General features: G+C 46.8%; 1 protein-coding gene across 3 annotated transcripts in view; it reads left to right on the top strand.

Annotated features, from left to right (window-relative positions):
- Positions 1 to 3,699: 3,699 nt before the first annotated feature.
- Positions 3,700 to 14,445, top strand: part of GNAO1 (G protein subunit alpha o1) — a 164,576-nt gene continuing 153,830 nt past the window's right edge. For 2 of the 3 annotated variants that reach the window (XM_065898765.1, XM_065898767.1), the window contains exons 1-2: positions 4,508 to 4,625; positions 4,845 to 4,887. In XM_065898765.1, coding sequence (XP_065754837.1) covers positions 4,508 to 4,625; positions 4,845 to 4,887 — 161 coding nt within the window. Of the gene's footprint in view, positions 4,626 to 4,844; positions 4,888 to 14,445 lie in introns of all 3 variants that reach the window. The other variant, XM_065898766.1, reaches the window with a different exon arrangement.

The following is a 14,445-nucleotide window of genomic DNA, read 5'->3' as shown; positions in this document are numbered from 1 at the left end:
CTTAAAAACCTCTAGTGGTCTACCATTCTCCCCAAAATGTCTAATACGTTTGACATTTAGTTTGATTTCACTTAGCTCATGAACCACACATTTTAGCCTATTTTCTTCCCACGAGGAGAGTAACGTCCATAAGGAATAGTAATTCTCATAAGTTTTTCCTTTGACAGAAATACAAAAACTACTAAACATAAAGAAAATTTGAATTCAGAAACAGGAGAGATATTTGGACTTTAAGAATATAAGCTACTAGTAGAATTAATTGGCACAGATTCTCTACAAGACCTAGCACTTTGTACAGAAAAATCACGTAGGGAGTGGATACCAATGCAGATTTTAGAATAGTCTGACTTGGTAGAAGTAAGATGGGTGACTGAATTTTTAACAAGCATCCCAGCTGATTCTGATGTGAATTGTTTTGAAACATTCCAGGGATTTCAAGATTTCAGGAAGCCAAGCTCATGTCTAAACCTCCCTTTGAGTCTAAGTCAATACATGAAACACGGTAGATGGTCAATATATGCATATTTAATTAAAGTACCCTCAAAAGGGAACAAATACGGAAATTCAGTTCATCAAATCAGAGTCCACATTCTGTAAGTTAGACCTGGAGGATCTTGCTTATATGGTAAATTACTGTCCTCCAGAATAGGAGCCACATGCGGTACAAAAGCAGCTCAATGTAGGCTTTTGTTGTTCCTTTTAGAAAGTATATAAAATATTCTGATCACCTACTTTTAAAATTAAAAGTATGCTGAACCATGTGTGGTAAGGGCTATAGTTGACCTAAGGTGGGGTAAAGGAGAATTATTCTTTTGGTCAGCAGGAACAATTAGAGAAATATAATTCTGAGGATCATATAAAATAAAACCAAATTGAATCTGTCCCTGATTACTCCTGATGTTAGGACTATAATTTCCTCATTCCCACAGGAATTAACTATGGACAAATTAAACACTTGTGGTATTATCTAATTACTAATAACTCACAGAGAACTGAGATGTTATCCTTACTTCTTTTGGTGGGGGGGACCAGAATATGATTGGTTTCTGGAGTTGTAAGCTTTCTGTGAGTCTAGGAAATATGATATATATATATATATATATATATATATATACGCAGACATAAATATATATATATTTAAATATAAAATAAATACTTATAACATGCTATCTCTCAAATAGTCCACAAACCTGTAAAAGGAGCCCTGCATTAGTACTAAATGACTGCATGACCTTGAACAATTTATTCAGCCCCTCAGAGGCTCAGTTTTCTCAGTTGTAAAATGGGTGTACCCAGGTTGATATGGGCCCAGGCTCTTTCCACTTAGCCATGATGCTCCTCACACCACAATCCCTAACTGAGGTTTATGTGGGAGGATCACTAGAGATAATTTTCATAAAAGTGCTCCGTAAGCTGTAAAGCACTCTACAGGTGAAGCGGATTATTGTTAGTCTTTTATGAAGCCGAGCTATAAAGATGCATATAAAGTGACCCAGAAAAAGAAAACAGGGTAGACAAACCTGAAATACAACACCTATAGTGCCTAGAACATTACCCTGTTCATGGCTGGTAGGTGCTTAGTAAGTATTGAGTAAAGAAAAACACAAAACATAGGTTTGTGCCTCCACCATACTAGGTATGATACCAAGAAGGAATAAATATACCCAAAATCAAAGATAGTTTGATTCAACCATGTAAACCACAATGCCCCAAGAGTCTAAGATCTTCAATTAAAAATTACTTCATATGAAAGAGCATTAAAATGTAAAATATGACCCACCATTTACAAAGAAATGGTTACGGTCTTACCTCTTCAGTATTTCAGATGCAGCCTCGTAGGGATTGCAGAATCTGGGTGAGGTGGCTGAATTTTTTTCCTATATCTGAGAGATCTGCATAATCATCCTAGCAACCTTTAAAAGAAATAACAAATTCTATAGAATATTGGTTACCTAAGCTCTGTTTTGGATCTGGGAGGCTGATTTTTAGTGACAGCCAGATTTTAAGCAAACCAGATTCATCCCCTAAGCTCCCCTCCTCAATACACACACAAGAGGAGACTGGGTAGGGGTGGAGGGGCAAGTGGGGAAGAAGTTATTTACTTTATAAAACAATTCTTTATAAGAGTCCTTTGTCAGTTTTCTACAATATTTAAATGTGATCTAAGTTTAAATATTCAAATTACATACAACTTTTGACAGCTATTTGTGGAATGAGACAAACCCAAACTAGGAAACAAATTGAAAAATTCAGGGGAAAAAAATGTTTTCTTCTGCATGGGCTTTAATTGCCTCCCCCCCATTGCAAATGTATTTTTATGCTGGGTAACATTACCAAAAACAGGGGTGTTTTTTCTATTGTTGAAATGAAACAAACAAGTTTGCCTTCAGAACCACAAAAATGCCCAACTATTAGAAAAAACGTTTTCCACTGGCCGGTTGCCCCTCCTATCCCCATGCAATCTTTCCTATTGGCCCCTTTTTCTAGGAGGGCCCCTGAGGCTGTCTGATGGAACTGATTGTAAAACCATTTTGTGCAGTGAGAACTAATTTCTTCAAAATCTCAGAGACCGCCTAGAACATGCCCGATCTTTGGCAGAAGTGTATGTGTTTCCTCAGTATCTGATGAGCTGTACGCTGAGTAACTGACTCAGGGTTGCTGGGTCTTTATTTTAAAAAGAGATGGGGCGGGGGAGTGTTTTAAAAGATTTAAGAGGAAGAAGCTCTCGTCTCTCAAAATCTATTCATTTAATGTATTTGTGTTTTGGGAACAGGCAAAACAAGAGGGCTCCGTGCAAAAATCTCAACCAAACTAAACCTTTCAAAATGAGCAAAAAGCATTTAAGCTCTGTGTTGAGAAAGTAAGCATCACTTGCATGAAAACCTGTCCCTCCCATCCAAAAGCTGCCCAGTGTGGGAACTGTCTCCTGCGCTGCCCTTTTGGCCGGCAATCTTGGAGCAGGGTCCGCGATGGCAAAGGGAGGCAGAGTCTCCTTGAGAACAGGCCCTGGCTTTGTCTCATCCTGCTGTGTTCCTCTCCTCACAGCCTCCTTTCTCACATACTAGGTGCTCAATAAATGTTTGTGGGACGCAGGAGGCGAAAAATCCGAATCTGCCCCTACGCCCCAAGGGCGAATGATTGGGAACGCAGGTTCCCTCAGAACCACGGTCTCCTCGAGTTAACCGAGGCCACCTGACCTCGGCTGCTACGGCCCTAGCAGCCGGAGAGCAACAAAGAAGGCGCGCTGTTGGAGCCAAGATGGAGAGGAGGCAGGGAGCGAGGGAGGCGGCGCCGGCCGCGACCCAGTGGACCCACCTGACGGTGGCGCGGGCTACCCAGCCGCGAGCTCGCGTTGACCAGGCCCGAGCCGCCAGAGCACTGGGCGAGGGCGGAGGCGGAGGCGGAGGCGGAGGCGGAGGCGGGGAGGGGCGCCCCGGCTCGAGCCCGGCCCCAGGCCCCGCCCCCGCTAGGCCTCGCACGAGCCCACCTCGGGGAGCCGCGGGCCCTGAGGGGAGTGGGGGGAGGGTGGGGGAGGGGAGGCCGCGCCGCGCGCGCGCCCCCGCTAGTTACGCGGGCCTCGGCGCGCGCACCTCCCCCGCCCCCCCCGCCCCTCCCCGTCTCGGGGGCCCGGCGCGCGGCCCTGCTGACGTCAGCGGGCGGCTGGCCGTGCGGGGTGCGCAGAGCAGCTGGCGCACTCGCGCGCTGCGCTCGCCCCCTCCCCCGCCCGGTCTGTGGAGCGCGCGCGCTCGCTCGCTAGCTCTCCCTTCATTTTTTTTCTCCCCTCCCTCCCAGACTCTCTCCTCTCTCGCTCCCCCTCGAGCTCCCAGCTGCCCGCGGCTCCGTCGCGCTCTCCCTTTCTCTTCGGTAGGCTCCACCGAGCGATGCTAGCTCTGGGAAACAGCGACGCCGTCTCCCGCTAGAGACCTGCGCCCCGGCCCGGCCCCTTGCCCAGCCCTGCCCAGCGCGCGGGGGTCGGCGAAGGCGCCGCGGACGCACCGACGGCTGAGGAACAGCGATGCAAATACACTAGCAGCACCCCCTAACTCACTCCCTCCACACCCCGCGCCGCCTCCTCCTCCGGCAGCAGCGGCAGAAGGACCCACCCTGCCCCCCACCCCACCCTCCGCCGGCTCCGGCTGCGATTCCTGCCTCGACTATTATTTTATTTATTTTGGGTCGTGCACAAGCCTCAGTGCCTGCAGCTCGCGCCTCCTCGGACCGCAGGCGCCTCCTCCCTCGGCTCCGGAACCCCAGACCCCAGCCACCCTCGCCTCGACACCCCCAGAGCCCCGCCAGCTGCCGCGAGTCTCCGCGGCTGGAATCTTGTTAGAGGCTGTCTTTTTGGGGGGTTCTGGTTTCGCGACATTTTTGTTTTCAGCCAAGGGGAGGCTATCGTGATTTTTTCCCCTTTGAGCCCAGGCTCTGCTTTCTGGGGGGGTGGGGGGCGCGCCGAGCCGGGGAGCCGTGCCAGCCGAGTCGTGCGGGCTGTGGCAGGGAAGGGGCCACCATGGGATGTACTCTGAGCGCAGAGGAGCGAGCCGCCCTCGAGCGGAGCAAGGCGATTGAGAAAAACCTCAAAGAGGATGGCATCAGCGCCGCCAAAGACGTGAAATTACTCCTGCTGGGTAAGGACCGGGACTGCCACCCCCATCCCCCGACCCCGGCCACTCTGCACCCCCCCCACCAGTCCCCCCTCCACTCGCTCCTGGGGAGACCTGGTCCCCGAGTTGGCACCACCATGTGCCCAGGATCGCCCACTCCCTCGCATGCCTTACCCCCCAACCCCCCACCCCGGTCCCCTAAGCTGACACTCACCAAATTTTCCCCCCTGTCTGTCCCAACAGGGGCTGGAGAATCTGGAAAAAGCACCATTGTGAAGCAGATGAAGTAAGTCCCTGTGGCATTGGGATTTGTACTTTTATTAAGTATAATTTTTAAATAATTTTTATTACCTTGCTCACTTCACATTGCTCTCCAGGCCCGGTTTTTAATTCGTGCACACACGCACACGCATACACACACCTGAATTTGACTCCCCTCCCCCAGGCCCTACGTTGGTTCTGGGTCCTCCACCCCAACTCTCAGGGTGGGTGTTTTTTTCTCCGGGCTGGGGTGGAGGGAAGGGGAGCGCCTGTAGTTGTATGAATGACAGTGTCCGCCATATTGATCAGAACATCACATTATTGACATGATTATGATCATTACTCTTGATTGTGTGGTGTTTCCTGTGTGTCGCTGCGTCTATTTCTATCTCTGTGTCTCTGTATCATTCTGTCTCTATTTCTCTCTTCTCCTTCCTCCACCCCCTACTCCACATCCATAATCCCACTTCCCCCTACTCTTCTCCTGGGGCAGTGATTTTTGAACTTGGCTAAAACATGGAGGGGACCCAGCCCTAGGCCGGGGTGGAGTATCAAGTGTCTGCTGTTCATGGATTTGGTGCTGAATTAGAAGCTGTGGTTTCTGCCCCTCCTCCCCACCCCCAAAGGACGGAGGTTAGGGGAAGGGACGTGTGGTAGGGGAGGGGGTGGGTGTTCAAGCGAATGTGGCTGGCACAGGTGTATCCAAGGTAGAGGTGGAAGGAGGACGCTGGCTGTGAGGCTGAATGCCCGCCCCTTGCTGCTCCCCCACCTTTCTCCCCCATCCTCCCAGCCTTTGCTCTCCTGACACTGGCAGTTTTCGTTCACTCTATGGCCTTTATCAATGTATTTATTTACACTCTGCATAGGCTGTGTTCCATGTAATCTACCCACAATGCGGATTTCAGGCCCCACTTGCTGCACCACCCCCTTCTGCCTTAGGTATCAGTTTCCCCTCCTAATTAGCTGGGGGTGGATTTGAGTGATGGTTGAAAATTAAAACAAAATGGGATATTCCTTCCCTTCCTCACTTTCTCAGTAAGGAGCCTTGCCCCTCCTTCCTACTCCCAGGCTTGCTTCTTGCCCCATCCACTCCTGGTTAGCAGTTCCTGGTGAGCCCACAGGCAGCTTTGCTTGGGGAGGGGGTGACCTTAGGAAAGGGGTGCGCGCCCTTGGGCCTCCTAGCCCCGCTGCTTCCGTTGGCCTCTCGGTTCGGGACGGAGGAGTTCGTTAAGACCTTTTAGCGAGGATTCCACGTCGCTTTGCTGTGACACCTTCGTGCACACACAGCTCCTAATTAGGGGTTGCTGTGCAGTAAACAAAAATGATTATTTTTCAACTTGACAGAATAGCCGAAGTTATTGCATCCCGTAGGAAAACAATGGAAAGTAAAAACCCCTTTCGCAGAAAGGTGGGTGGGAGACGAAGCATGCTTGCGGTTTCAGAACCAAGATGCAAAATATCTTGCATGTGTAACAGGCATGACAAGCGGGTTCTAGGCGGCGCCATGATGGTAGGGAGTAGCGACTCGGAGACAATTTCTCCCGTCTGCTTGACGTGTTCTTATTTTTGTTCGAGAGCTCCCTGGGGCTTTCTGTACAGAGGCCCCTTGGCTTGCCGCACCCAAATTATCCACGGGTAATTTGGCCTGGGGCTTCTTTGAAGCTTGTGCAACCCAAATGGATGGGAAGGCGGGGCCTGGGGAATTGCTCATTGCAACAAGGTGCATGTTGCATCTGCCTGGAGCCCTTGCAGGTCGGTAAGTGCAAGCAGCACCACCCCTTTCTCCCTAAAGGGGACGTTTCAAAACTTCAGAACTCTGTAATCTGCAGTGGCAGGCTTGCAACCCAGTAGAAGCCCCAGCCACCGGAGCTGGGTGAGGTTTCAGGCGCTGCGAGTGGTGGACAGCGCCCAGCCGAGGCTGGAAAAGTCGAGGAGGCTCAGCTTGGTGGCGCTCGGCTCGGCTCGGCTCGGCGCAGGCTGGGCGCGAGGCTCGGAGGGACTCGGCACTGTTCGGAGCCGAGCCGGGACCTAGGCGGAGAGAGCCGAGCCTCTTCGAAGGAGGCCGAAGGCATTCGGAAACGCTCGGTTGAGGGAAGCGGGGATGGAAGCAGGGTGTATGCTAGAGGCTGGAAATTAACTTTGCATCTGCCAAAGCACCTCCTTACCTGCTTTTCCTGAACAAGCTCCATAACTTAGGTTGATTTAATAAGAAGTTTAAAAATATATACTGAGTACCCTGAAGGATACCTCGCCTTTTTTATTCAGACAGAGGCACGCTCTCCAAGGAGATAGGCGTGCCATTTTAGAATGAAATTTCCTAATTATGTACTGGGGCAGAAAATCTTAAATGAAGGCTGTATTTAGACTTCTCCGGGAAAGTCTTCTGCGTCTCATATTTGGTTACACAGAGGAGGGAGGGGGGGAAAATCAAGCGTTAGATATTTCAGATGGTTAAATCAGACGTCCTGGCACTTTCTCTCTTTTCCCTGCACTCCTCCCTTTATCACCTGACAGGATGCCTTTTTGGAGAAAAATAACAGGCAAAATTGAGATTTTGTAGGTAAAACTGTTAGTATATTTTAAAAAATACACCAGTTCTCTTTAGGAAATGAGTTGTTTGCTCAAAAGGTGAGTCAGAAAGATTTCTGGCCCATGTAAATTTTGCCACAAGGGACCCTAGTGTCCTGTCCTGAAGCATTCATGAATGGCAGCTTTTCCTATGAGCCCTCCAGCTTGGCTTGAAATAAATCAGATCAGGGCCTTGTGCCAAGCTGGATGCAGGACTTGTTTTATTAACCACAAAATGTGGGATTGGTGTCACTGTATCCTAGTGACAAATTCTTTTGAGCTTTCCCTTGAAGAGGTGATTTTCCAGATTGCCACTTGGGTGAGAGTCACTTGAATCAGGCGAACTGTACTATGGGTGGGGCTGGCCCTGAAAATCTAGGTGGCATTTACAGAACGCAATTTTGGACTTGCCTGGCCAGTACGATTGGTTAACAACCTATCAGACCATACTTACGAGTTAATCAGGATGCTCTTTTATTTCACCCAGGCAGATGAAATTAGAGCGTTCTCTGTGAGTGATGCCCTGTGAGAACTCGATGACTTCCTAATGGGGACTGGGGTTTAAAAGCCCAGCCTGTTGCATTCAGAGGAAGAATATTGATATTGAGACATCTCCAGATCCTTTTTAATCAGCATTTCCAGAAGAGCAAAGAGCCACTCCATTCAGCGTACATTCTTATCCACATTATGGCGTGCTGATTAGAAGACGGATGGGGCTTCCATATATGCCTGTAGTGACTGAAATTATATTACAAAGGCCTGGCTGGCAGATGCTGTTTAGAACAAAGTGTTAACACCCACACCAGCCTAGGAACATTGCAGGGAAACTGACCTTTGACATTCTTTTGCTTGATACATGTTGCAGTGGGAAACTTGCATCCATTAAGAGGGCTACATGTTAGACTGTCATTTGAAAAGCGTGATTCTTAATACTTTATTAAAATTTTCATTTGAAAATAGCTTGCTAGGTTTTTTTTCCTATTTTCATTTGAAAATAGCTTGCTAGGTTTTTTTTCCTTTGTGTATGTGAACTAGTGTTTGGGAGCTCTGTGTCAGACAATCCAGAACATTTCCGTACTGAGAAATAAACAATGATCATTGAGACGGCAAAATATAATTTTACACATACCATGAGTAATCAGTGACGTTTTATGTGTGACATTTTAAATAAGTTTGCTTGTTAGGAGCTCCTGACCTCGCCTGTGATACAGCCTCATCATTTTTGCAGTCAATCAGGGGACTCTTTTATTCCAATTAATCAAAATTTTAACAGCAAGTGTTAATTTTATTTAATCACCAAAACCCTCTCAAAGAAATCTCTTAAGGCATTATATATGGAATCAACAGAATCACTTTAAGTGACTTCCCATTCTGAGCAAATAGTGACAACTACTTGGACCGTCTACCTGATGAAAATGTAAAATGAACTGTGGAGTTGCTGTGGACACCACAGTTTGTCCTCATTTGAGATGTTGAGTTTTCTGTGATGTCATATTCAGGCTATCTGTTGTCTCTGGAGCATTAAGTGAATTTTTAGGGAGCTAGAGAGTCCGAAGGTGGCAATTGAGGCATGGCTTGCTAGCTGGTAGGCTTTATATAAGTGAACACAGTAAAGTGGAGCACTTTGGATGTGTGTTCCTTTCCAAGGTGCTTGCTCAGTGCCACTGGTAAAACAAAATTTAAGGATTTGGTGAAGACACCATTGCTCATACAAATATCCCAGCCCTTCCAGTAGGATTGGAGTCCAAGGAGAGACCCTACCAGACAGGGAAGACAATCTTAAGATTGCCAAAAGCTGGTGGTTTCCTCCTACCAGCTGACCCTGACTTTGTAATTAGGGTGTTTAGTCTTTGGCTTAGGTTCAGGGCAAGCCTGTGTTCATTCAGCACACCACTGTTTGGCACCTGCTAAGTGGCAGGCGTGAGAGGAGATGAACAGCAACTTGCAGCCATTACTCAGTAAAAGTACAGTCGTCTGAAAGGGCGTTTCCTGCACATCCCCAAACGGTCCCATGTTGGGGCAGCGCTCCACTGAGAGCTCCTCGATCTGTGGACTTCTTGTTTCTGCAGTCATCTCTTTGGCTGCTTTGCTCCCCCTCCCCTTCCTCCTGTCTCCATGTTTATTCAAATGGATGCACCTTGCTCTCTGGAGACAGTGTGAGCGCAAACAGAACGTCAGATCAAGTAGCAGATGAGTTCTCCTTTGCTGATGGATGGTGCTCTCTCCCTCCTTACTGTTCACTGAGCTGTAAATACCAGCAGACCTTCCTGCCAGAAGAGTAGCAAACAGTCCACCTGATCGCCTCAGGAATCAGCTGTGGAATTCTTGAACCTCAGTCACCTGTTGGATTCTGAAATCGAACCCGTGTGCTTGTTGAAAGGGTTGTTGCTGATGAGATTAAATGGATGAAGCTTCATGCAGGATTGACAAGACTCCAGAGGAATCCAGAATTTCTAGTCTCTGTGTGGGGCTAGATTAGATTTATAGTGCCCAGAGTCAGAGGACTGTCTTGTTTTTTTAGCACTTGGAACTCCCCAGATTATATCATGCATCTTAGCCACACCTGCTAAAGATAGGACAGGATCACTTATGTTTTTCAGCTTCTCACTGTTAATACTGGAGATTTAATATGAGTAGAATAAGGTCGTATTTTTCTGACATGTGCTCAGTCAATCTGGACGCAGGGACATGGTTCCCTCTCTCCCAGGGTGTTCTAAGTCTCTCATTTCTTACAAAGCTAGACGGACCGTTATCACAAGAGCACATTTTGATCTGAAAGACAGTAGATAAGCTGGTGAGGAGGTGATTTCAAACTGAAAAAAACATTTTGGAAAGAATTACCCCAAAATATGACACTAGCAAAGAACAACTTTTGATTTAAAAAAAATTTTTTTAATGTGCACGTATGTGTATGTTTACATACATACTACATGGATTTTAAAATGGTTAGCAGATGCTGTAAGAAGAGCACTTCACCTCACTTCATTGACTGCATCATTATAAAAAGCTTGAAGATGCTCAAACTGCATTCTAAGAATTTGTTCAAACCGGTATCACATTCTTATTTTATTCTATGTTTCTCATTTATGCACAATACTGGTTAGGAAAGAAACCTCCTGAGAAATCAGTCATTAGCATAGCGGAGGAAGGAGAGAAAGGAGCAGTGACCTGTTACTGGTTCAAAGAGATAGGTGGATTCCTATCGGGAGAAGCCGTTTAGCGTGCTTTTAAAACAGAGGCAGTTAGCAGCTTGGGCTCTGTAACCAGGCTGCTTGGCTTTAAATCTTGACTCTACCACTAACTAGAAGTGTGCCCTTAAACAAGTTACTTTCTTGTGCCTCAGTTTCCTTGCCTGTAAAATGGGGCTGATAATAAAAATACCTAACAGGCTTGTGAATATTAAGTGATGTAATATATGAAATGCCCTTTTAACAGTTTTCTAGAAATCATTTTACACATGTCAGCTACAGTTGTGATTCCTTTGATTGATTAGTGGGTGTTCCCTTCCCATATGGAGTTCTCAAGTATGTGGGCCTTAGCTTGCCTGAGAGCCAGAAGCGGGGCGCTGTGGTTCACGCTCAGGGCTTCTTCCCCTTGCCTGCTCTGCAGCATCAGTTATATAACTAACTGTGTTGTCATAAGTGATATGACATTTTTGATGGTGCAGCTGCTTCAGCCCAGGAGGTTGGAGTGATATTACAGAGAGTGGGAGAGAGCACTGGACCAGGAGTCGAGATAGGTGGCTCTGCCCCTGCTGCTCTGGGGGCTCCGTTTCCTGGAGTAGTCGGCCCAGGGCTACCCCAATCTCCTTTCCTGTTCTAAGTGAGCTGTGAAATTGGGAATTACCTTCATGTTCAGATTCTTGAGGTCTTTGATGCGAGGTTCTAAACATAGAAGAATCAATTCTGGCTCCCTCCTGAGGGGGTAGGGGGTACCCATGAAAGCCCTTTTAAGGCCAAGATAATTGCAGAATAGCAACCTCAACCACAAAGCTTTCTCAGCCAGGAAAGTCCTGAGAGGCATTTAGAGAAAACCACCTCTAACCAAACTTTTCATGCAGATGTGCTTTTCAAACCAAAGAGGAGGATCTGAAAGTATCCTGTGATTGAGAAACAGGATGTTTCTGGGAGGAGGGACCCAGTGACATGTTAAAGGAAGAAGTGGTTTGTCTGTGGCTTCCAGGATGCTTAGAAATGGAGACAGCCCTGACTTCCCCCCTGGATGGGAGGGCTACATAGACAGGAAGGCACTTGCCCGGGTTCAGGTGCGTAAGATCCAGGGAGTTGGGAGTTTTGCAGAATAGTTAAAGGGGAGGCTCAGGAGAGCTGTGTTTTAATTTTGGCTCCTTCTCTAACTTGACTTTGGGCAAGTCGTTTAGCCCCTCTGAGCCTCAGTCTTTTCATCTCTTACTTAGGATATGAGCTAGAATTCCTCAGGCCTCTTTCAGGATTCTAGCTCAGTAAATGCAAAGAGAAACCTAGAAGCCTGAAATGCAGGGGGGAATAGTGGGAGTATTTACCGCCCACAGCTTTTATCTGCTGAGCCATCTTTAGTTCTAATTTTCTTTACAGAAAAGAGGAAAAACATTGTGCTTTTCATAGCACCAAAAAATTAAAGTAAAACAAAATCCTGCAAGGCTAATAGTTGGTGCCTTGAATTTGTCCCCCTGCTCGCTTGATTTCTCAACCAAAAATAGAGGAAAGGGAGATAATATATTTAAGGATAGGACTGCATCACCAAGAATTTACCCTGGATTCCCTGCTGATGACTTAGCCAACAGATAGGTTTTCTGTGGAAAATTGTTACTTACGGGAACAACTTCCCCATGCTGTAAAATCAACCTGGGCCACCTGCCTCCAGAGTCTTAGAGCACTAATATTTATTACACAGTGTAAATTAATTAGGTGTTTATGTATCTGTCTCGCTAGTCTGGGTGCCCCCTCCCTACCAGGTCTCCCTAAAGCAGGAATGGTGGCTTATTTTTGCTCATCATACAGCACTGAGCCCAATGTATGGCACAAAGGAGGTGCTTAATAAATTTTCATTGAAGAAAAGAGAGAAAGAACTGAGGTGCACAAAGAATGCAAACTCATTTCTACAAAAGACGGAATAATAATATTGAAAGCCTTTGATGGTCATAGACTGTTCATCATTTTCAATCCCATCTGTTATCCTCATTTGTTTCTTCTCATCAACCTATGAGGAAATACAGCCATCAATTCCATCTTACAGATGAGGAAGTGAGGCTCAGAGAAGTTAGGTTAACTGTGTAACTTAACGTCACACAGCTTAGTAAGTGACAGCAATGTATTGAGATCATGATTTGCCTAATTCCAAAACCTATGTCCTTTCCATTCTAACACCACACAGTTCTTACTAGACCACCACTAGTGTGGGCAATAGAGAGCTGGCAGGCCAGGACCCAGTACCCATCAGCAAACAGTATGGCACAAGCCTTGATTGAGGTCAGTGGCTGAGAGAATAGCAAGTGGTTGGTTGGGGCCGGGTTCCTTCTGGAGGTGGAGGTGGTGGTCACCATCGTGTATCACATTGATTCTGACGCCGGAGTGGTCCCTAATCACCATCTGGACAGCTCCTGGAATCATTTTCCATTCCTCCCTCAGAAGTGTGGGCCATTAGTAGGTGGCAACAGAGAGGAGCTGCCACTGAAGGTTCAGGCTTTGGTGGAAGGAAGTGGTCGGAGAAGACTTGGGAAAGACAGGATAGTAGGATATCCATCCATTCAGCCATCCATCCATTAATCCATCTGCTCACCCATAAGCATTTACTGAGCACCTAGTGTGAGCTAGACATATACATGATGCCATGGAAGTAGGGAGGAAGGTCTTAGTCCCTGCTCTTGAGGAACTCAGCCTAATAGGAGGTATGTGTAAAAGACACTTACACCTCAGAGCAGGAAGTGCCACGGGGCTGTGGGAGAACAGAGGGCACCTTCTCTAGGCAGGAACATTGGCCAAGAGAAATGACACGTGGGCTGGGTCTTAAAAATGAATGGTAGTTAGCAGGTGGAGAAAAGGAATGCCAGACAGAGGAACCAACATGTAAGAAGGCACTGAGATATGTCACCACATGGAACATGCTGGGAATGTGAAGTAATTTGGTTTGATTAGAACACAGTATATAAAAGGAGTGTCAAGAGATGGAGGATAAAAGATGAGACAGAGACCCGGTCGTGAAGGGCCTTGTTATTGTGCCAAAGACTTTGGATTTTATTCTGAGTATAATGAGATGCCACCAAATGGTTTTTTTTAAATTCAAGTATAACTGACATAACATTAGTTTCAGGTGTACAGTGAGATGATTCGGTATTTGTATATATTGCAAAATGATCACCACAGTAAGTCTAGTTAACATCCATCACCATACATAGTTAAAATTTTTTACCTTGTGATGAGAACTTTCAAGAACCAGGGAATTTTAAGGAAATGGGTTGGCAGGATCACTTTGTGCGTTAGTAAGATCACCTATGTGGACTGGAGGAGTCAGGTTCTGAGGTTGGGCGACCAGATGGAAAGTTATTTCTGTGATCCAGGTGGGAAAAGATTAAGAACTAAACTAAAGTGGTGGTAGTGGGAGGTGGGAAAAGGAGATAGATTTAAGAGCTAGTTGGGCGGTGCAATAATTGAATTTTTTTGATGATGAACGGGAATGGCATTGAGGAGGAACTACATTTTAAAGGATGTAGACAAAAATGAGTCCAGGATTCCTGGTTTGGGCCACTGGTGGGATGGTAGTGCCGTTCCCTGAGATAGAGAAATGCAGGAGGAAGAGGGAAGGCTTGAGGAGAAGAATGCTGACTTATTTCGGTCATGTTTGGTCATGATTCTTGTGGATCACCCAAGTGGAGATCCCTGGCAGGCAGTTGGATATGTGGATGAGGAGATAGGATGCACCTGGGGAGAAGGGTCAACTTGGAATTCTTTGGTGCTCATGGGCAGTGAGAGCCTTGAAAGTTGGGAATCTCACCAGGCTAAGTGAGAAGGGGAGAGAAGGC

This window comes from Phocoena phocoena, chromosome 20, assembly GCF_963924675.1.
Source record: "Phocoena phocoena chromosome 20, mPhoPho1.1, whole genome shotgun sequence".
NCBI classification, from domain to species: Eukaryota; Metazoa; Chordata; class Mammalia; order Artiodactyla; family Phocoenidae; genus Phocoena; species Phocoena phocoena.
This window is presented reverse-complemented; position numbering and strand designations above follow the sequence as displayed.